Source organism: Panthera pardus, unplaced genomic scaffold (genome assembly GCF_024362965.1).
Source record: "Panthera pardus isolate Hobbes unplaced genomic scaffold, ASM2436296v1 HiC_scaffold_7, whole genome shotgun sequence".
NCBI classification, from domain to species: domain Eukaryota; kingdom Metazoa; phylum Chordata; class Mammalia; order Carnivora; family Felidae; genus Panthera; species Panthera pardus.
Genome location: NW_026527002.1, coordinates 45,324,118 through 45,347,719, shown reverse-complemented (window position 1 = coordinate 45,347,719; position 23,602 = coordinate 45,324,118). Strand labels below are relative to the sequence as shown.

Sequence of the window (23,602 nt, the reverse complement as noted above, 5' to 3'; positions counted from 1 at the left end):
CAGCTCAATAACCTTAATGACTATTCTCATAGAATAAGGTGCTTATGGAATAAAGCCCAAGTGTCTCAATATGGCATTAAAATCCTCTACTATCTGGCTTTAAACCTACTTTTCAGGCTCACCAACTACTATATTAACTTCTTTCTCTGCACTTCCAATAACACTTAATGTATAAAACTGGGTGACAGTTGATGCATTTGTTTCATTAAGCTTGGGCATTCTTTGAAAGATGCTTGTAAGAACACCTTGTAAATATTATTAATCATCATCAGCACCTTTGGTCCAAGTTTGTAGCACAGAACAGAAGCTAAATAAAGCAGGAAAGGATTCACAAAGTGCTAACATTCAAATGCCCTTCAACTGATGAATGGTAGGTAAGTAAAATGTGGTATATCCATACAATGGAGTATTATTTGAAAACAAAAAGGAATGAAATAGTGGCCCATGATACAACATGAGTGAACTGTGAAAACGTTATGCTACATGACAGAAAAGCCAGTCACAAAGACCACAGATGATATGATTTCATTCACAAGAAATGTCCAAAATATATAAATATATAGACACAGAAAGTAAATTAGTGGTTGTTTAGGGCTGGGGGTTGGGAAGACTGGAGGGTGATAGCACTGGGTTTCCTTTTGAGATGATGAGAATATTTGGAAATTGTGGTGATGACTGCCCAAGTCTGTGAATAGACTAAGAACCAGTCAATGATCCCCAGTAAGTAGGTGAATTGGATGGGATGTGAATTATCTCTCAGCAAAGCTTCTAACAAAACAAAAAAAGTGCTGGGGCTTCTGGGTGGCTCAGGTGGTTAGGCATCCAACTTCAGCTCAGGTCATGATCTCACAGTTCATGGGTCTGGGCCCTGCACCGGGCTCTGTGCTGACAGCTCAGAACCTGGAGCTTGCTTTGGGTTCTGTATCTCCCTCTCTCTCTCTCTCTCTCTCTGCCCCTCCCCCACTTTTGCTCGCTCTCTCAAAAATAAATAAATAAATAGTACAAAAAAGTGCTAACATGTAACAGAACCAAGATTCTTAACTTTGATGCAGTATCTAAAGAGGTTGCTACAAAACATGTAAGGCTCTAAAATTTAATTTCTTTTTTCCTAACTAGGAGTAAAAAAATGGAAGGCATGCATGGTTGAAAATATATGACAAAAATGAATTTTTCAGCAATGTCTTTATGAAAAGGATGGGTAAAGGGATAAAGAATTTGTAGTTTGTGATAAAAGTTCAGTTTTTCTCCAACATTCAAAATCTAGGGCAGAGCACGAGTCAAATTGGCACCTGGAGATGGTAAGCCCTTAGAGGAAAGTAATAGTTGCTAGCACTATGTGCTAGACACTGACCTAAGTGCTTTTTACATCTAGCAAGCATTTATTCTTCCTAGCAACTCAGAGGTATGAACTATTATTATGCCTAATTTGCACATAAGGAAGCTGAGGTACAGAGAAGTTAAGTATCTTGCCCAAGGTCTTGCCAGCAGACCTTGAATCTGAACTCAGCTACTTTGGTTCCAGAATCTTTGCTCTTTTTTAAAAAAATTTTAAAAATGTTTATTTTTGAGAGGGGGGGGCGCGGTGGAGAGACAGAGAGAGAGAGTGTGTGTGAGCGAGAGCGCATCTGAGTGGGGAAGGGCAGTGGGGGGCAGCCAGAGGACCTGAAGCAGGCTCTACACTGACAGCAGAGAGCCTGATGTGGGGCTCGAAGTCATGAACCGGGAGATCATGACCTGAGCTGAAATCACATGTCTAACTGACTGAGCCACCCAGGTGCCCCTTGAGAATCTTTGTTCTTAACAAATGGGCTATATTACCTCTCTGCACTTTATTTTTCTCTGCCTGTATTTCGCTTTTCTCTTCAACATTGTAGCTTTCAAGAAATAATTTATACTTTATGATTAATGGGTTTTATTGTGACTTTTATAGGGCAAAAATACTTCTATTGGGAAAGAATAATTCATAAAAAGATGATTATAAACCATCAACTCATATTTACTATCCTTTCATGTTTTTTTTTAACATCCCAAACATTTTTCTTACTGAGAAGTACACATTAAACACATTGCTAAGCATAGTTCTTCATTTCCAGAAAGAAATGCTTCCCCTCACCTTTTAATGCATGAGTATTTAATAGGAAAAGAGAAACAGATGAATAAAATTTCTACCACCAAATAAAGTGACAGGACAACAATGACTTCACTATTCTTCCCATTTGCAATTAAAAATAGAACTACCCCACGACCTGGCAATAGCACTACCATTTACTTTAAAAGCATGTCTTATTGACAGATTCCTTCCTTACCTCTTATTTTTGAAGGGCAAGGAATGCTAGCATTTCAAATTACCTACCTACCTACCTACCTACTTTATCTATCTATCTATCTATCTATCTATCTATCTATCTATCTACCCACCTACCTACCTACCTACCCATCCATCCATCCATCCATCCACCCATCCACCCATCCATCCATCCATCCATCCAAAATCCCATTTGCTTTTTCAGTTTTCTCTACAAATGCTGCTTCAGCAGATAGTTCACTAGTGAACCAGAAAGCGAGTTCTCTTACTGCCTTATAGAGTGAACAATGACTCCCCCCCAACCCCAGGTGAGAAGCAGGACTGGGTCCCAGGGGTGGCCAGTGCAGCAGGGGGGACCGGTGGGAGTCACATCAGTGGTGCTGGCAGGGAATGCTTGTTGTCTCTCACTAACTCTCCTTCTTTTCTTCCTCAGCAAAGAGCCCCAATTTCCCCTTTCACCAGGAGTGGCCAGATGACACAATTCTGGACAACAGAGCACCAGGAAGCAAGAAGATGCCCTGGCCCTCTCAACTTTGTGGAGATACTGACAGTCCTAGTCTGTCTACCTTCAGATTGTTCTCAGGTGTGATGGGAAAAGAAACATGGGTTTTGTTTAAGTTGCTGTTGTCTGGTATTTTCTGTCTCTCATATCTGAACCTAATCCTACTTGATGCAGATCTCAGTAGCTCCAACAGTGTTTTTCCTGTGTTGTTGGGATTCTTCCTTGAGGATTCATATATACTTTACAGGAATCTATAAACTCCTTGAAACTGTATGGTGAATCTGTGTGCAGAAGAGGCCCGTGGCAACTCATTTAACTTTTCAGATTCTTGGTTTTCTTGCCTATAATAAGGGAAGAATGCTCACCTCTGCAGAGCTGATTTCAGGAGTAGATATAATCTGGATATGGTGCCTAACATAAGGAATAGTGCCTAGCACAAGACACACTCATTTCCAAAATTTTATGAATAGTCTTATCATACTGCCCACTGAGCTTAAATCTAGCAGTCATCTATGACTTCCCTTACTCCCTCCCATTAAGTGACTGTTATTAGTTGTCAAGAGCATAATTTTTTTTTCTCTACAGTGCCTCCTGTATTCACTTCTTTTTCCTCATACCCTGTCCCCACCCCGCCCCCAGCCTACAGCCTCTGTTGTCTCCTCTCTGAGACCCTTAACAGGTCTTCTCATGTTTGGTCTCTTCTTTCTACATTCTACTCTTTACCAGACTACTAAATCAATTTACCCAAAGGCTGGGACTGCCCATCGCTCTCCACTGTTTATCGAATCAAACACAATTCCATCGAAAAGGAGTCAAGGTAGCACAACACAGAAGAAAAAAATTCATACAAACCTAGCTTTGAGTCCTGGTTTTAGCTCCTTACTTGTTCTGTGATCTTTGGGAAATCATATGATTTCTCAGAACCTGAGTTACCTTAGCTGTAAAGTACAGAAGCAGAGGTGATACTACCTGCTACACAACATTATAGTGAGGATCGTGGGGACATGACACGGAAAAGCACAAGGTCTGTGCCGGGTACATACTAGGTTCACAATGAACGTGTTACTTTCCTCTTTCCCTCCACGGAAAGGACCATGGACTAAAAAACCATGTCTGCAGCTTATCACCCTTGTGCTAATCCCTTACTTATGTAACCTATGCTAGCCAGACCAGATTATTTGCCACCTCCCAGACAATAAATTCTGTCTTCTCTTACTCAATTCTGAAATTGTGCTCAGACTGATTTTTTTCTTTATATCCCCTTTCCCTTCATTTTATGCTGAAACCCTACTCAGCCGACAGGGAGCCCTTCAATTGCCATCTCCTCTGTGAAGCCTTTTCCTGTTTTTCCAGTCACATGTAAACTCTCCTTGTGGCACTTCATGGGTCTACCTTGCCTTATTTTGTGTACTAATTACCCCTCCTGAAAGACCATAGATGCCTTGAGAGCAGAACTAGTGCCCTGTCTCTGCAGCCCGCATGGCCCTAGCCCACGTCCTTGTATCTGTATTTATGGAGTTAACCTCAAAGTTTTAAAGTAGAGCTCTTTTCAATATACTCCTAGATCGTTTTTTTGTACTTTTACACCAGTACAAAGACAGAATGATTAAAAGTGTGTTCAGGGAATACTCTATTTTAGGTTCCCCCCACATTGTCCAAAAAAGGAAGCAATGCTTCTGGATGTGAAACACTTAGTAGTCGATCCAGCACTGTTACCCATCATTCAAAACCATTTATTATTGTGTCCATTGGGTACACAGGACTTTTTCTTTTCCTTTATTTCCTAAGAGTCTGGCTTTGTCTCTTACTTCCCCAAAGCCCCCAAGACTTTTTTTTTTTTCTTTCTGCATTTCAACAACAATGTATCTCATATCTGGGCTTTGAGCACCCCTTCTAAGGATGATGGATAGGAGCAAAGCCTTTTGGGACACATTAGTACAGCTGCCAGTGACAGGAGGTGCTTATAAAATAAAAAGGCTCAGGATTTTGGGAACATATTTGCAGCTATAAGTGAACCGCCCAACACAGCTGAAAAGAAACACCCAAGAATATTTCCTTTTATTCTTTTAAAGCTGTACATAGAAGAGGCACATCATATTAGATTGCAAGTAACTCACAGAAGGATTCTTTTTATGTAGTGTCACCATGTGCTAATATCATAACCTTTGCCTATCAGGTACATGTGCTTTAGAATTATAGGAAGCTCGTAAAGTCAAGTTTAAAGCAGCAAAAGTCTAGTTTTTAATTTATTGGATAATATTGGGTATCACTGTTTGACTCGAAACATGTTTCCATGTAATTATGAAAAAGAAGACCACTACAATTTTTAATGAAACTTCAGTTCTGTCTGTGGGTGAGTAGGTAAGATAGAATATTATCAGAAAACTATACACAATTAAATCCCCAATAAGCTACAGACACGAAACATCACATTGTACACTCGATTTCAAAAATAGAAAATTATTTTAGATAGGAAGCTCTCCTGCACCATTAGAACTGGGAGAGTGGAGAATCTGTGACACTGCGACATAGTCATTGTGTTATAGAGGAAACACTGACCAAGAAAGGTACTGCTTTTAAGCATTTTGGGCACAAGCAAGTATCCCCTATGTGTCAGTAAGGCATAGGAGCTTGCCTAATTGATATTTTGGGAGGATGTTAGGGGAGGACAATGAGAAGATTTAAAAAGTGACGTGAGACTCTTCTCCAGATGCAGACAGCCAGCCTTTGATGTACACAGAGAAACAGCTCTGCCAGATATCTGCAAAGGGAAAAGCTGGAAAAACCGGAGCAAAAAGGAGTAAAGTTTTTTTCTTTACTGAGGCTGTATTTCTAGAGATTTTCTGCCAGTGGTGATTCTTCCCTAACACTATAGACCATATACAACAGGCTTTCCTCTTGGATGAGCAGAATACGCTGTGCAGACCTTCAGAGTCCACCAGATTGGGAAGAAGCAGCTGTCAGTGTGAGGCCAGCACTGACCATGAGTGTGGCCAAACTAGCCAGGGTGAAACACAGGAACAGTAAGAGAAGTCTGACATACAATGGATCTCTTTTGGGGGTATCTGCAAAGTTCACAATGACCCCTAATTCACATGTTGGTCGTGGCCATAGCTGAATGAGCCAAGAGCACCTGACACCACTCTAGGTCAACCAGGAATGTAGAACTGGACTGAATGCTGGACTTGTAAATGTGACTCTGGAAATTGTGCCCTGGGAATTGTGAGGAGACTACCAGGTGGCCTGAGAAGAAGGAGAAAAGCTAGTCCGTTGAAAAGGAAGGATGAAACAAACATAGGGAAAGAAGCATAGTGAAGTGATAGTGAATAAATACTCTGCTGGGTTCCTATCTTCCATTTCTGGCCTCATCCTTCAAGAGGCTCAGCTGCCCTTGGCCTCTAGAACTCCCCACTGTATCTTGATACTAGATCCCTCTATTTTTAAGTCCAGCTTCGGTGGGGTTTGTGCTACCTGAAACCCATACAACTATAGCTTACATATTTATTACCTTGGAGGCCCTGACCATGGAGCTTTGGGAAAGTAGTGTCTCCTAGAGCAGCTATTCCCAGTCAGTGAAAGCACCCCACTAGTCACAGGCACGGCCAGCATTCCTAACAACTGTTCTGAAACTAACAGGCTATGAATACAGTCTTTCTGAGAAAGACTTTCTCAGAAGGGCTTTCTTGGTCTAACAAGGTAGGGTCCAGGTTCTTTGATCAAGTGATACGATGACAATGATAATGACGGTATCGATACCAGCTACCATTTACTGTGTATTGGAATAATAATTTACTAAGCCTTTACATAAGACACTACGCTGGTGCTCTAAATATAGCATATCTACTTCTCACAACTCTTCAAGGTAGTTGGAGTGTAATTTTGTTTAGAAAGGTTTGTGACACAATGCACAATAGAGATGTCATTTGGGAAAGACCAGCCTGCTAGGAAGGCAGGTAGCCACAAGAGGGTCCTTAGCATGATGGATTCACCATGATTAAAGATCTGGCCATTGGTCTTGCAGTCTCAGAAAATTTCCACAGTGTCCTAGAGCTGACTAGACTTAGGAATGCTGAGTCATGCAACAAAGTTCACTAGAGACTGATATATAAACCAGATGCCAAGTTATTAATTTACCATGAGATGTATAACTGCCAAGCAGCCTGGATATTGATGCTGGCCTGAGCAATGTATGATACTCTCTCTGTAGACAGACTGCTCTGGGAGCCAAAGTTTTAGAAGGTTATTTGGGTGGTTAGATGATTTGAATGTTAGACACAGAGATCTGACAGCTGATACATTCATCTCCATAAAGGGGATTTAGCTACCAGGTGAACCAGACGCTTGGGCACCATTTCTTTGGATGCTGCCAGAAGATCTGCCAACAAATGCTTCTGTGACCCTCCTAGGCTTCTACAGCTGACCAGTTTTCCTTCTGAAGGAAACATTCTTCCTTTAGATATCTTAATATGCAATCCATCTTGTGTGTCTAGGAGCCCTTTTGTTTATTTAAGGTTATTTTGCACATTTTGGGTCTGAGTCACGATTTAATAGTTTGAACTAAAAGGATAATTTTACTTTTCTTCTTTCCACATTTCTCAACAGAGTAGCTCACTCGCTATCACCAGAATGTATCATCTACAAAATTATTATCCCAATGTTTTACAAACAGGGCAAAAAACATGGGTTTTGGAGTCAGAAAGACCTGGGATAGAATTCTGGATCTCCCATTTTAAGTCTTAGAATTGAAGTCCAGTTAATTCTTCTTGGCCTCAGTTTCCCCAGTTATAAAATGGGGATAATGTGCACCTCACAGAATAGAATGAGATTTAAGGAGGTTATTATGCAAAGCACCTAACACATTTCTGGGTGTAAAAGATAAATGATCATAACACATTGGAGCAAAAATAACCCAGATCTCAACCATTTCGATTCTCTCCTTGGTTTCCAAGTATGCAATTTTTTCATTATTCTTCCAATGTGGTTTCACTTTGATTTTTATAATCATATTAGCATTACTTTAAAAACTAATTTCCATGACTTTTGAACTGAATAAACAAAAGCGAATTGGACGTGAGTGCACTGATTTCTTTGGCTTGCTTTTCTCCTTCTCCACCAGAAATAAACAAATGACACAGCTTGCTTTTGTCTTTTTTCTTTCTGTTATCCTTGTGAAGATATCGTTTATGGACTCTAGTCATGTTTTTTTCATGGAAGAATTCTGCACTAAATTCTGATGCTTGAAAATCCCTTTTTACTGAGAAAGGGCTATGAAATCATACAGCTTTAGTAACAAATTAATTCTTTTTGTCCCCGTTAATTCAATTTACTTTTCAGATGCCAGAATTCCCCAAGTTATAGGATTCCTCCTATATGAATGTGCGGGCTTACCTTCTTATTCAACTATTCCACCTTATGTGTTTGCATATGCAATTATGCCCTCTATTTTCAAGTAGATGATAAACCCTGTATGAGCAGGGACAGATTTATCTCTTTATATCCTCACTGCCTATATACCCTGTAGTAACCTACGCTATATTAAGGGGACATTAAATAAGTATTTGTGGGTGAGAAATGCTATGAGGTTGGGAATACGAGTAACAGATGTTTATCTTGTCATTTCTTAATTATATTCATTTTTTTCTTTTTCTTATTTATTTATTTTTAGTTTTATTTTTTATTTTTTAAAATTTACATCCAAATTAGTTAGCATAGTGCAACAATGATTTCAGGAGTAGATTCCTTAGTACCCCCTACCCATCTAGCCCATCCCCCTCCCACAACCCCTCCAGTAACCCTCAGTTTGTTCTCCATATTTATGAGTCTCTTCTGTTTTGTCCCCCTCCCCCTTTTTATATTATTTGTGTTTCCCTTCCCTTATGTTCATCTGTTTTGTCTCTTAAAGTCCTCATATGAGTGAAGTCATATGATTTTTATCTTCTTCTAATTTCACTTAGCATAATACCCTCCAGTTCCATCCACGTAGTTGCAAATGGCAAGATTTCATTCTTTTTGATTGCCGAGTAATACTCCATTGTATATATATACCACATTGTCTTTATCCATTCATCCATCGATGGACATTTGGGCTCTTACCATCCTTTGGCTATTGTTGATAGTGCTGCTATAAACATGGGGGTGCATGTGTCCCTTCAAAACAGGACACCTGTATCCCATGGATAAATGCCTAGTAGTGCAATTGCTGGGTCGTAGGGTAGTTCTATTTTTAGTTTTTTGAGGGAGCTCCATACTATATTCATATTTTCTGAAGGTATAGATTTGAATCTAAGTATCGAATTCTTCTAGTGTAAAGTTTTGTGAACCTGTGGTAACTTTTCCTCAAGCTATTTAAACATTTTCTTTCTTTCTCCTCTGACTTGCACGCCAGGAATCTGATGTACACCATAGATGTTTCTTGCATTAAAGGAATTCCCAACTTTAGCCTTTACATCTTTCCTTTTAGTCTACATTGTACTCAATACAGAACTTAACTTCCACCATTTTACTTCTTTCACTTTGCTTCCCATCTGTGTAAATTGCTTCAGTGATCTCAATCCCCTTAGTGTTTGTCTTGAATTGTAATGCTCAAGCTTTTACTCTTAAAATCTTCAAAGAAAGATGATATTTAGTTTGGCCTATTCTCACATACCAAATGAATACACCTAAAAATTTAGTGCAACACATAAGTGAAAATAAATACGAAACAGAATGCATTACCGAGAGAAGAGAATAAGCACCATGACAGATCTGTGTGAAAATGAAAACATCCATTGTCAATTTTACTCCAAAAACGGATTAAAATTTTACAATCTGGGTATATCTGTATTTCCAAAATTGAATCCCAAGTAGGCAGTGAAAACAATAGGACGAGGAAAGGAAAACTTAGAATACATAGTGCCAGAAATTCTGATATTTAAGCTCATTTAAGATGATACAAAATTCCTTCTAGGTTGATGGCATTACTCTACCCTACAGGTTGTAATTTTATTGATACCTAAACTACTAATACTTAAAATTTCACATGATAAAAACTATGAACTGACCAGAAAATAAGCTCCCTTTGCTTTCTGTGAACATTAATTTCAGGGTCTTTATTCAGAACCTATGGTTCGTTTGATTTAATACTATAAACATGTTTTCCATATTTTTCATTACAATTACAAAATAAATTCCATAAACTCATATGGGGAGCCTGTTTATAAATCCCATTATCAATCATGGAAACATACACAAATGGACAAATCTGAGGGTTCTATCTAAGTGAACTTTATAAGGTCAGTTTTTTATGAACTAAACGATCCTCAAGGAAAAAGTCAACCAAACTTGATTTCTGTTTTTAGGCTTAAAACCAAAGAGATTAACTTATCTTTATATTTAAGAACTAGCCTCTGTCCAGGGGGCAGTGGGCTTGGCAGTATATTCAGTGATCTCACCAAGAGCCTATGTAACGTAATGACATTAGACTGTGTGTTTACCATAGATAATACCACTGAAGCATAACACAATGCATCTTGACATAATTCAGTTTGTAAAACCCAAACTCATTCAACAGCTCCATAAAATAATGACAAACAATGTAATATTTTTGAGCAATACAAAATAGGAACATGGACATTCAAACATCCATTTGATGCATCTCCACTGCAGTAGATACTATAAGGGACATAATGACAAATTTGATATGATCACTGCCATTGGAAACTACAATTTACGAGACGAGATATGAACACATAGTTAAAATGTGAAGGATAAGGTGAGAAATAGCATAAAAGTGGTGCTATGGAGTGTCACAGGACTACAGAGGAAGAGGGTACTATGTTTGGAGATGGTTTCCAGGCAAGGCTTCAAGGAGTAGAGGGCACAGTGGGTGTTTGGAAGTATAGGCAGGATTTCAAGCAGAGAAGGGAGATTCAAGTGAAGGAAGTGGTATGGAAGTCAGGCTGTCACAGATAGGTTTGGTAAATGCTGAATAGATGTCTGACTAGAAGGTAGATCACGTGTAATGGAGTGAAAGCTAAAGCTGGGTGGGGACTAGGGAGGTTATGCAGGGCCCTCAAGGTCAGTCTACTAGGGAGACTGCATCACTAAAAGGTTTTCTCAAAGAATTGATATAATCCACTTGTTCCTTTAAGAACTTAGTAGGATTGCATGAAGGAAGAAATACTGAAGGCTGGAATTCTATTTAGAAGGTTCTTTTAGTGGTCCAGGCATTTGCTTATGAGGGAGGAATGGAGGGAAAGAAATTAACATTTGTTGAAGGCTCACTATGCGTAAGGCATTTATTTGTTTTAGCTATAAAATTTCATTCAATTCTTGCAATATCTCTGAAAGGTAAATAACATTAATTTCAGTGTTCAGTCGAGGAGCTGTATCCCCAGGAGCAAGCCCAAGGTCTGGCACCGCAAGTGCTCAGGGAAAAAGCTGTCATATTGAATCAAAGCTATGATTCATGCAACATATTTTCTGTTCTCAACAGGAGCTCCAAAGAAACAAAATAGTTTGTATAGTTCTAAGATTGCAACCCCAAGAGGTATTTCTACAAATGAGGCTTACCCCAACCCTTTGGGCAAATTCTGCTCCTAGTCAGGCGAACATAAGGATCAGAGCAGCATGGCAGCAGTATGGCAACCTTCTGCCTGTCCTGCGTTATTCTTCTGTCCCAGTTATCAAATTCTACGCATTCCTTCTTACTTTTGGGATCAAACTCTCCCTTTCAACTTATAGTAGGTCAACCCTCTCTTGGTTCTTAGACCAGCATTCTCATCTTTGCACTCTGACCACATCTCAGTTCCCGTCTCTCCAACAAGATGTGAAATATGGCAGGAACCCTCTGATACCAACTCTTTGCTTGTTGCAACCTGCCAGGCTTCCTTCGTGCATTGCTTTGCTTATGTAACAAGTCCACTGTCTAGACCCTAGAACTATCCCAGATCTTCTGGACTATGCCAGCTGACTGCAAAATCATCAGCCCCTACTCGCTTTGGTCTAGCTTGGTCTAGCCTATGCTTATACCTGATAAAAAAAAAAAACAAAAAAACTTTTGACAATTATCATCATGGTAGTAATTAGTAGTATTCACACTTAAATAGCACACACTATGTGTCAGGCATTATTCTATGTGTCTTTCAAACATTAATTCCTCTAATCATCACATTACCAATAGCCTCATTTTATTGATGGAAAAAAAGCAAAACAAAAAACCTGAGGCTGAGGGATTAAGTTACTTGTCGAAGGTGACATAGTGTGCAAGTGGCAGCGTCAGAATTTGAACCCAGGCATTCTGGCTAGAGTTCATCCTCTGAACCATAATGCCTCTCTACTGTCAGTGCGAAGATAAGGAACATGTCATCGGTGAATGTACTTACTATCTCACATGCCTTATGCAATACAACTGGCACAATACTACCACCGATAGTTAATGTATTAACATGTAGTTATAACTATGAACCCTAAAAGCAGTTAGAGAGAAGCCCTTACATGATGCAAAACTTTTCATTTTGATCGAAAATACTAAAGATGTTCTGCATCTGGATGATTCTCATAAGACAGGAGTATTCAAAGATATTGCTATTGGGGGTGCCTGGGTGGCTCAGTTGGTTCAGTGTGTGACTTCGGCTCAGGTCATGATCTCACGGTCCATGGGTTTGAGCCCTGCGTTGGGCTCTGTGCTGACAGCTCAGAGCCTGGAGCCTGCTTTGGATTCTGTGTCTCCTTCTCTCTCTGTGCCCCCCGCCCCCGCCCTGGTCATGCTTTGTCTCTCTCGGTCTCAGAAATAAATAAACATTAAAAAAATTATAAAAAAAAGATACTGCTATTTTACTTAGCAAAAATAATCCAAGAATGCTGGTAGAGAAGATAATCATGAATATGATCTTAATACGAGAGGAAACAAATTTAAGAATTTAAAGAATCAAAGTAGAGTTGCTAAGAGAGATTTTAAAAATTCTCATCATAAGAAAAAGAGTCAAAGTAGAGACTGTTGACATCTTAGCAAATCAGATAGTTTTGAACACTCAAGTTCATTTGACAAAATGATTAACACATTTTATTGTTACCAAATCAGAAGATGAATATCTGACTAAATATATTATAATCAGGAATTTAAACAAGAATTAAATAAGCATATGTTAATGTTAATACGCTAACATGCCATCATGTTAATAATGAATCTTGAATTTTTCCTATTTGTTAAGTATAGATTAGTCATTAAAAAAAAATTGGTGAATATCTCTGTGTACCAAGGGCTGGATAAAAGTGATGAAGAAATACAAGAAGCTTATTTTCTAATGGTGGAGAGAGAAAGACCATGAGCAAGTAAATAAATAAATGCATACAATAATTCTAAATAGCAGTAAGAGCTATGAGGAAAGTAAAACAAGGTAATGTAATTTAGAATAAAGAAGTGTGAACCAGCCACAATAAGACATTTGAGCTGGTACCTGACTAACAAAGTTGGGGAACAGAGCAACAGCAATGACTCTCAGGTGGTATGCTCAAAGAGAAAAAAGAGGCCAGTATGGCTGGAGCACAGTGAGAAATGGGGAGCCTAGTATGAGACCAAGTCAGAGAGGTGGACAGGGCACAGATCAGAGGTCCTTACAGGTTATAGCAAGATGGTTCAATTTTGTTCTAAGAAGCAGAGGAAGGCACCAACAGGTTTAGGGGACTGATGTGACCTGATCTACATTTTAAAAAGATCACTTTAGCTGCTGTATGGAAAATGCATTACAGGGAGTCAAGAATGGAATCATTGAGACCAATTAGGAAGCTACTGTAGCAGGGAACAGAAAGGTGGTAGCCTGGACTAGAGTTGTACCAGTAAAAAGAGAGAAGTAGATGGAATAGGGACCTATTTTGGAGGCAGAACTGAAAGGACTTGTTGATGAATTAGATGTGGGGAGTGAAGGAAATAGACTCACTGCTCTGAGTAGACGGTTGTGTGATCTAGTAACAGGTGGAAAACTAAGAGGAAAACAAATTTTTGGAGAAATGCTGATCTGTAGGATATTAATAAGTAGAATGATAATGTAGTGATATCCACAGTGACATTTATATTAAACTTAGAGAACTGACAAGCAACAAATTTTCACAAAATCATATGGAATAGGATCACTGGTTAGACGGTTTTCCTACCAGCCTACCTGAAACCTAAGACTAGCTCTGGAAATGAAGATGAAAACTGAGTCATCCATTCTGGCCTTATGTGGACATATTTTATTTCATAAAGCAGTTCTAGAAATGCTTAAGACTGTGAGCACACAGTAGGTATTTAAAAAATGTGTGTTGAACTGAATGACACCTGTCCTGTTACAGTTAGACTATGTAACATAACCTACCTACAAAAGGGCTAAAAGTGGAATTGAGAGCTCCCAAAATTGGCATGTATCATAAATCTGAATTACATTATTCCCTATTTTAAAATTTCTAAAATTTCTAAATCTATATGTGTACATATATATGTGTGTATATGTATGTACATACGTACATACATACATATATTGTGTATTTCCCTGATGCTACTGATGGAAAAAATAGGTATGCTCTAATCTTTTTTTCCTAGTACCTAATCAGTACTTTTCCACTGCTTTTATTTAAAAATGAATAGTCACAACCCACCTGTAGCATATCGCCAAGGTCTGCTGTGCTAATATCTGGATCCTCTGTGGTGTTGAAGGGCACGGGAGTTATCCGTACAAGGGTGAGCACTCTAGGTTCCGGATATCTCCATAACATCATCCCCGGGCTATCTTCGGTTTCATTGTAAAACAAGACTTCATAGACACCAGGCATTTTTAAAGGTTCTGTTAAGTGAAAAGATAATTATTTGTATGCTTTTGGAAGGGAACACGTGGATTTCTTACAGAAAGAGAAAATTAGGAAGATACAAGAATATAAAAGGCTGGTTGATCAGTTTTACATTTTTATGTGGTTTGAGACAGGAACAAATTAAGAATTTTCCCTTAAGAGAATGAGTGGTAATGTACTGTTCTTGTACTGCAGGTATTAATGTACTTTTCCAGTGATCTTGATGTGTTACTCAGTGAATGTGCAGTTAAAACTCTCCCTCATAATGAAGCTGTTGCTACTTACCAGCATCTCGTATATACTGGAATAGGCCTGTCCGTAGGTCATCTGAACTCTGTTCACTTTTAAACATCTGGTTCTTTTCTATAGGAGAGGGCATTTGTGGCACTGCTTCAGGAACGTGCACTGCAATATTTCGCTCCTCGTGAAGGTATCCGTTGAGTAATTCATGTAGAAGAACTAAACAATTCAAATGTTCTTGACCCCAGAAAACCTTTAAAAATCATATGAAAAAATTAGTGGCTTTTAAATACAAACATTTCCTGAGGATAATTAGGCACAATCATACTTGAATTAATGCGGGACGTCATTATGCTCAATTTAATTATTGACAATAACTAAACTATAATTTCTAAGAAGTCATTGACCTACAGTATGAAATTCTATTACCTGAGTAAATATATAAAAACAAGAAATCAATTACATCATATATTGTGTGAATATCCATCAATTTTCAATGCTGAATTACCAAAGAAACTATGTTAATGCAAGGTCATTTTTATGAGTTAACTTAGCTAAGAGAGAAAACAGTATCTATTGCGGTCCGAGAGAAGGCACTGAAGATCTAGGCCGAAATGTTAATAAAGTAATAATAAAAACCTTGTGGAATAGCTTCCTACATTTTGTCATGAGATTAAATAAACACATCTTAATTAGAGGGTTCCTTTCTTTGCAGTTTTACTTGTCAGAGAAAAAGAGAGGGAAGGTGCTCAGTGCACCTGAACTCAGAAGGCTCCCAACTTCTGTGTTTACTGAGAATGTGCCAACATATAGTATTCCACAACCCCTGAGAATTAACCATATAGGAGGTAGAGTAGAGTTTTAGAACAAAGGCCTTGGTGTTTCCTGTAATAAAGAGGATGAAATTCTCTTTTTCTGCATGTGAAGAGTATTAGTATATAACAGAAGTGTGACCAGTGGGTAGCAGTGATTAATGTCAGAGGACTCAAAATGTCAACACTGTTCTATTTTTCTGAAGATATTAGATAAAGGCAATACAACCATTATTTCTAAGAGAACCAATTTAACATGAAAAAATATATAAAGTAGGAAAAAAATAACCCTATACCTGTGGGTAAGTGTCCTAAGTTTAGGTCCTGCTTTCTGGAATTAAGGCATCAGAAATGAAGGCAAGAGATATGATACTAAGTCTACTTTTGTTCTTATCAATGTTAGTTTTATTGGATACTGAAAAATAGAAATAAGTGGAAAGTCGAGCTGGGGAACTGAACACTACACTCTAGGCTTTAAATTGTTGAGAGAGCAACTTTCTAATGTAGAGATGATATACTATATTTTTGTCTTATTGTTGATTTTAATGTGGAGTTACTTTGCTGTCTTGGGAAAATGACAATATAGTTAATATTGTTATTAACTTATGTTAATACATGCTTATTGTTAAATACATGAAGGTTTCTGATGGATGCCCAAAATCTCCAGAGCAATACTAAGCAAAAAGCTATTAGGATCTTTCCACATCTAGCTCCATGTCAGTAAGAAAACTGGTGAAAGAGTTGAGGCAATACAACTTTTAGATGAAAACAAGAAGTTCATATATAATATGTCTCCATTATTAACAAATTAGTCATTTCCATTTTCTGTAATTATGGATTTCTCAAGATATTTGGATTTATGTCAAACTCAGGGGACATGAAATCGTATAAAGAATACATTCACGGGGCGCCTGGGTGGCTCAGTTGGTTGGGCGTCCGACTTCGGCTCAGGTCATGATCTCACAGTCCGTGAGTTCAAGCCCCGCGTCAGGCTCTGTGCTGACTGCTCAGAGCCTGGAGCCTGTTTCAGATTCTGTGTCTTCCTCTCTCTCTGACCCTCCCCCATTCATGCTCTGTCTCTCTCTGTCTCAAAAATAAATAAACATTAAAAAATTAAAAAAAAAAAAAAAGAATACATTCACATCTAACCAAATAGAAAGTTACCAAGGAATGAGTTGAATACCCTCACACAGGCCATACGTGGCTGTAAATCAAATGCTTAAAAAACTGCAATTGAATGTATGTCAAGTATTAATCATCAGGTGTTTATAATATCTAAGGAACCTGATTAGCAAATGGTTCTTACATATTGCTGATGACACTGTGCTGGAAACTAGTTGACTCTTTTGTTAATTAGAAAAGTCTATAATCAGAAAAAGTTTAATGGCCCAGCAATTCTACTCCTAGTAACATATCCAACAGAAACGAAAACATATGTTCACACAAAAACTTGTACACAAATGTTCCTAGCAGCATCATTCATAACAATAGCCTGAAGTGGAAAGAATGCAAATATCCATCAGCTGATGAATGGATAAATAAAATGTGGTATGTCCATAAAATGGAATGTTATTTGGTCCATAAAAAGGAATGGAGTACTGGTACCTGCTACGATATGGATGAACCTTGAAAACACTATGCTAAGTGAAAGAAGCCAGTCACAAAAGATCACATATTGTCTGACTCCACTTACATGAATTGTCTAGAACAGTCAGATACGTAGACACAGAAAATGGATTAGTAGTCTAGACCTAGAGAGGAGATTAGAGGGTAATGGGGAATGAATGCTAATGGGTACAGGGCTGCGAGGGTGTGTGTGTGTAAAAATGTTTTACCATGGATTGTAGTGATGATCACACACCTTTGGGAATATGCTAGAAAAACACTGAATCATACACTCTAATTAGGTGAATTGTATGGTATGTGAGTTGTATCTCAATAAAGCTGTTAAAAAACCTTAATGAGAAATCAATCTGATAATACTCTTCTTCACCATACGAAAATTTAGTGTAACAGTTCAAAAAATGAACAAAGGTGGGGACGCCTGGTTGGCCCAGACTGCTGGCTCAGTCTGTTAAGCGTCCAACTCTTAATTCTGGCTCAGGTCATGACCTCACGGTTCTAAGATCTAGCCCTGCACAGGGCTTGCTTAAGATTCTCTCTCCCTCTTCCCCTTTCCCCCACTTACATGCGTTCTCTCTCAAAACAAAAACAAAAACAAAACAAATGAACAAAGGCTAGTTGAAAACTTAGGAGGAAAATGTGGCCAATCCCCACAGACCTGTAGCAGACCTCCTCTTAAATCAATGGATATTTTTGGTGTGGACTGTTCTGGGCCTGGATTGCCACTGTGTTTACACCATTTAGCTTCCAGATTGACAGTAGCACAGCATGGTCCTATCAGAATCCGATTTCTTTCTCTGAGACTTGTTTTAAGCAGAAAATCATTTATGCTGAGTAGAAATGATGACCCAAGAATTACACCTAGAGAAAACAAGAGAGGGGTATATATTATAATTATTCCTTGTCAAAAAAAATATGTTTGAGCAAGAACTATCTACATTTTTAAAGAGCTTTCCTTCATCCTTTGTCAAAGTCTTCTTTTTCAGTTGGCCTCTCCCCACATTTTTATACCACTTATACAGAATTCTAGTTATGAAGCAGGTATACCTCATTCACATTCCTAACAAAAAGATATTTGCCAAAACATTATGACTTTTTCCATGTGTGAGCATTTTAAGTTTTATGAGTAGAGACATTTTCATTAAATTGTTCAAGTTTTTCAAACAACTACATTAAGAATAAGAACAGCTGCTTCATTGGTCTATTGTTAACACGATGGGAAAGGGCAATTTTCTGTGATTTCTTACAGTAATAGAGTATAGTATATTACTTTGCTAGACACTCAAGCTTTTGACTGGCCCATGTTAAAATTCAAAACAATCAAGATATATAACATGTGTTTTCTAAAAATTTTAGTTTAATCCAAACTTCACACATCATAACCACTTGAAGTTTACAAAGTCTTAAAAACAGATAGTGGCAGGTTAGATTTATGAGAAAAACTATATGCTATAGTTCAAAGTCAATAGACTCAGAAAAAGAATACACTTTAAAATGTAGGTTTTCTTTTGAACTTAAACTAGAAGTGTAGATCAAAACCTTTTCATAAAACCAATGGCACACTTTAAGATATTTGGATGCAAAGTTAGAGTGGTGGGTTAACTTTCCCCCAAGGAGCTCATATTCTGAATTGTCATTGTGAATATTGAATTTCACCAGACCACGTTTGTAATGCCCATGGCTTATTTTTCTAATGATATTTGATCCTTAAAAGAGATGAAAGATTAAAAAACACCTTCGGCCCACAGTATACACGTTTCAAAGTACAGTGCCCACACTGACTTTCCAATTCTGTGGAGACTTGAAAACTTCATATAGGTTGTATGCTCCTACTGCAGAAATAAGATACAGAACTTCTAATCTTCCATGGAAGACATCACACCCACATAAGTTAGGGCTAAAACTTTTGTTAACAATTAGGATGGTAAAAGTCAATTTCTTAAATTTTTCCACTATATTCTGGCACTAAGACTTCCATTTCATTGACACAATTTTCTTGATTCACTGCTACACCTCACTTAAAGAAAAAATGACACAGAAAATTAAAAAAAAAAAAAGAAAGAAAAAAGAAACAGGCCCCCAAATACCCAAGAATCAAAAATCATCTCCATTGATGGGAGTTTAGAACTCATGTCGTAACTTCCTGACATTTGCTGAAATATTTACTTAACAGTAAATATCTGCTAAATGAAACATACCAATTTATTACTGAGAAATTTGTCATAACGGGATTATGAAAGTATAGGCTTGATTCAGTACAATCATCTGGCAAATAGTATTAAGGGAATGCCAGAATTACATTTCTCTTTATTCCCAAATATATGTATCTCCATTCTGCCCTAGAGTGAAATATCCAATTATCTCACAGTAATCTTAATGTGAATATTCTATTGGTTCCTCATACACAAAATGTTTAATTCCAAAGGCCTTCTAAGTTGCTTATCTTATTGAATGTTTCTCATTGCCTTGTCAGACCCCCAGATTAAAAAAATCTCAGGGTCCACTTTGGGGGCTCTTGTTCTCTTATCTCAAGACTTAATTTCTATATCATTCTAATCCATCTCCATTATTTTAAAACATCTAGGAAGAGAGACTTTGGTAAGCTAAGTGATTAACAGGGAAGACCACATCATATTCAAGCTCCGGTACACTGACCATCCCGGAGGCAAAGACCATCGTACTCAGTATAGTGCTGGGAACAACAGTAGCTCTTCAGGATATACCCCACCAAACTGAGTTGTCAGTTTACAATCTGATCCTACTTTCATCTGTCTCAACATATTTCTTAATTGACAGACAAAACAGAAAAGTGCCGAAATTTCTGCCATTCTTCATTTTGCATCACTGTGTCCTAGAATAATAAGGCCGAGTGGAGGAAGCCTTAGAAGCCATCCATTCCAGGGGCGCCTGGGTGGCTCACTCACTTGGGTGTCCAACTTTGGCTCAGGTCATGATCTCACAGTTTGTGAATTCAAGCCCTGCATCGGGCTCTGTGCTGACAGCTCAGAGCCTGGAGCTTGCTTCGGATTCTGTGTCTCCCTCTCTCTGCACCTCCCCTGCTCATACTCTGTCTGTCTCTCAAAAATAAATAAACATTAAAAAAAAGAAACCATCCATTCCAAGTCCCCCTCCTCTAAAAGAAATCACACAAAACTTTTTATTTTGAAGTGATGTTAGAATCACCTAAAAGTTGCAAAAATATAGAGTTCCCATATACTCCTCATCCAGCTGTGTAACCATAGCAGAAATACTGAAATCAGGAAATGAACACTGATATCATACTATTAAGTAATCTACAGATCTTATGTAAATTTTCCCATTTTCCTCACTAATGTCCTTTTTATGGCTCAGGATGCCAACTAAGATCCCCACTGAATTTAGCTGCCAAGTCTCCTTAGTCTCCTTTAATCTGTGACCGATCCTCCAGCCTTCTTTGTCTTTAATGACCCTGATGCTCTTGAATAGCCCAGGCCAATTACTTGCAGAATGTCTCTCAATTTGAGTTTATGTGATGTTTTCTCATTAGAATTAAGTTATGTTTTTGGCAAGAATCCCAGAGAAGTGATGCCCTTCTCAGTGTAACATATTGGAGTGATGTTGATGTTTTACTATTGGCAATATTAACTCTGATCACATGGCTAAAGTGGTGTCTGCCAGGTTTTGTCACTGTAATGTTGCTATTTTTCCATTTGAAAATAACAAATATCTTGGGGAGATACAGGAAGACCATGAATGTATCCTCTTTTACATCAAACTTTTACCCACTCATGTTTTAGCATCCATTGATGGCTCTTACATGCAATGATTATTACTGTGGTATGTGATAATGTTGATTTCCAATTTTTCTTATTCTTCTACATTTCTTAATTAGCATTCTGTGGTAAAAAGAACTGTCCCTTCTACCCCATTTATTAATTCAATTATTTATTTGTATGCGTATGGACTCATAGGTATTTATTTTATGTTATGAGTTATAATCAAATACTATCATTTACTTTGTTGCCTAAATTGAACCAGCTTTGGGCACTGACAACTCCTTCAAGTTGGGTCTTGTGTCCTTTTGATACACTCCCATCATTTTTTGAGAGCTTTTTAATTTTCTGGCCATCTATGATGTTTTAGGCTTATCTTATATTTTTCCTATCTCATCTCTGGCAACCTCCATTTCTCCAAAGAGCCTGGGTTTCTTTTGCTGAAGAATGGTATCTAGAAAACAAAATCTGGGTGGTAGGTATGCTCATTGCTACTAGGGTATCACTGCTTCCAGGCTGTCTGAGCAGAGAGGGCTAAGAAGCGTGTGTGTGTGTGTGTGTGTGTGTGTGTGTGTGTGTGTGTGTGTATCAGCCATGTTTACACACACATATCTATTTTTCTGTATCTATCTATCCACCAGAAAATATATTAAAAATCATGAATTCACATTGATACCTCTGGTTCTAATCCAGCACCACAGAGTGGTTTCTAGCCTTCTTCCTTTGCTTATTTGTACCTCTTTCTATGAGAGTGAAAAACCTGCCAAGTACCTCTTCTACTATGTTATTTCTAATCATTCCTAAAATATCACTTTGACGTGGTCAAAATCAAAGAAAAAGAACTAAGACAGATATAAAGGACAACTTCATGGGAGCAAAGGTAATTACCAAAGAAAAGACTATCAAAAGAAAGGGCTAATATTTACCTCTAGGAGTCTCGTTAAGAATGGGCTTGACATTTTGTCTGGAGTGTATAGATGAATGAGATTACTTTTCTCACTCTATAACAGCTTTCACTTATACACAGGTATTTTTAAGCATATGATAAAAATCTCTGTAGAACTTGATTTAAACAGAATTTGGATCTTACTAGATATTTCTACTATGTAGGAACTACTTCAAAATACTGCTATTGTACTGTCTAAATTAGTTGCTGAGGTTTTGCCTAAAATATCTAGTACTGGGATGACAAAATCTGCATCATCATATCTTATGTATATTCCTCAGAAAGTGCCTATCTCTTCTCAAAGAAGAACTTAAGTAGGATTGATGGAAGGTTCTTCTTAATTCCCCTAAGTTATACGATTAGAAGTATTTATTGACTGGGGTGAGGAAGGATGTGAGAAAAATTCTGAACTTGAATTATTACAAACAAATATCGAAATGTTGACAGCTTAAACACATGAACACGTCACTGCTGTCCTACAAATCCTATTCTTTTTTGCTTGGGTAGGGAGAATAGGATACTTAGAATTCTCGGGAGAACAGAGATAAAGGTAGGGACTGTAACCTCAGGAAAATGGCCCAGAAGTTGGAAGCCAATGGTCAGGCCAATGTTTGGGAGCCTGCAATAAGGGGAAAGAAAGCCAGTCAGACTCAGGTGAGCAGTGAGGAGGCAGGAGGAGACCATGTACCTGAGATACAGAGACCTTGCAGTTGAGGCAGGTGTAGCTTTAGTTCAGCAATAGCAGAATCTAGGACTGCTTTTCCAGAATGTAGGCTAGTAGAGATGGAAACTTGCCATACTTTTTGATTTTCATGTTTGATACTCTCTGGAGTTTGATTTGGCTCAGGGCTGAGCATGGATTTCAATGAAAATCAATGAGATACACTAATAATACTTTCAGGAAAGTAACCTTTCCTCTTGCTCCCTGGTTTTGAAGTTAACAAAACGAAGGTGCCTGAGCTGCTGGCAGCCACCGTGTGGGGTCTGAGGCTGCAGCTGTGTAACACAGAAGGGAGATCTAATGGACTCTGCCATGACTAAGGACAGCACTGGGCCCAAGCTTTTCACCTATGAGACTGCTGAAATCAGCTTAGGTTGGGTTTTCTGTCACTTATAACTCAGAGCATCCCAACTGATATACGTTCTCTAACTAAAGGGATTGCCAAGGATAATCCATAGTCTTCTATTTTTCCTCCCACCCTCAATCTCTTATTCCAGTGAATTTCTCTACTCTTATGGTTTTACGAACAATTTCTTATGACAGTATTAAAAACCACGCCTAATTTCTTAAGCAAGTGTTACTCCCATGCTTCTATCTACTTGTAAGGTTTTTGGATATACAGGATCACCTCCACCTTGATATTTATGCATGCATGCATTCATTATTCAACAAACATTCACTGGTTATCTACCGTATACTGGCTATACAAAGGTAAAATAAATAATTTGCAATTTTCTTTCATGTCAGATTTTTCCTCAGCAATTTCACAGCCTCACGTTCTGAGATCTCAGGAAGTACTAGAGGGGATGAAACAACCAAAAACATTGTAGTATTGACTGTTAAGCAAGCGAACTGTTGAAAAACATGGGACACTTCCCCATTATCGTACAAATCTTTTT

The 23,602-nt window shown here is 38.1% G+C and overlaps 1 protein-coding gene across 6 annotated transcripts in view; it reads right to left on the bottom strand.

The window, feature by feature from the left end:
* VPS13B (vacuolar protein sorting 13 homolog B) overlaps positions 1–23,602 on the bottom strand; it is an 801,572-nt gene that overhangs the window by 128,262 nt on the left and 649,708 nt on the right. For all 6 annotated transcript variants that reach the window (XM_019468011.2, XM_019468006.2, XM_019468010.2 and 3 more), the window contains 3 exons: positions 17,943–18,145; positions 14,895–15,102; positions 14,421–14,605 (listed from right to left, as the gene is read on the bottom strand). In XM_019468011.2, coding sequence (XP_019323556.2) covers positions 14,421–14,605; positions 14,895–15,102; positions 17,943–18,145 — 596 coding nt within the window. The remainder of the gene's footprint in view (positions 1–14,420; positions 14,606–14,894; positions 15,103–17,942; positions 18,146–23,602) is intronic.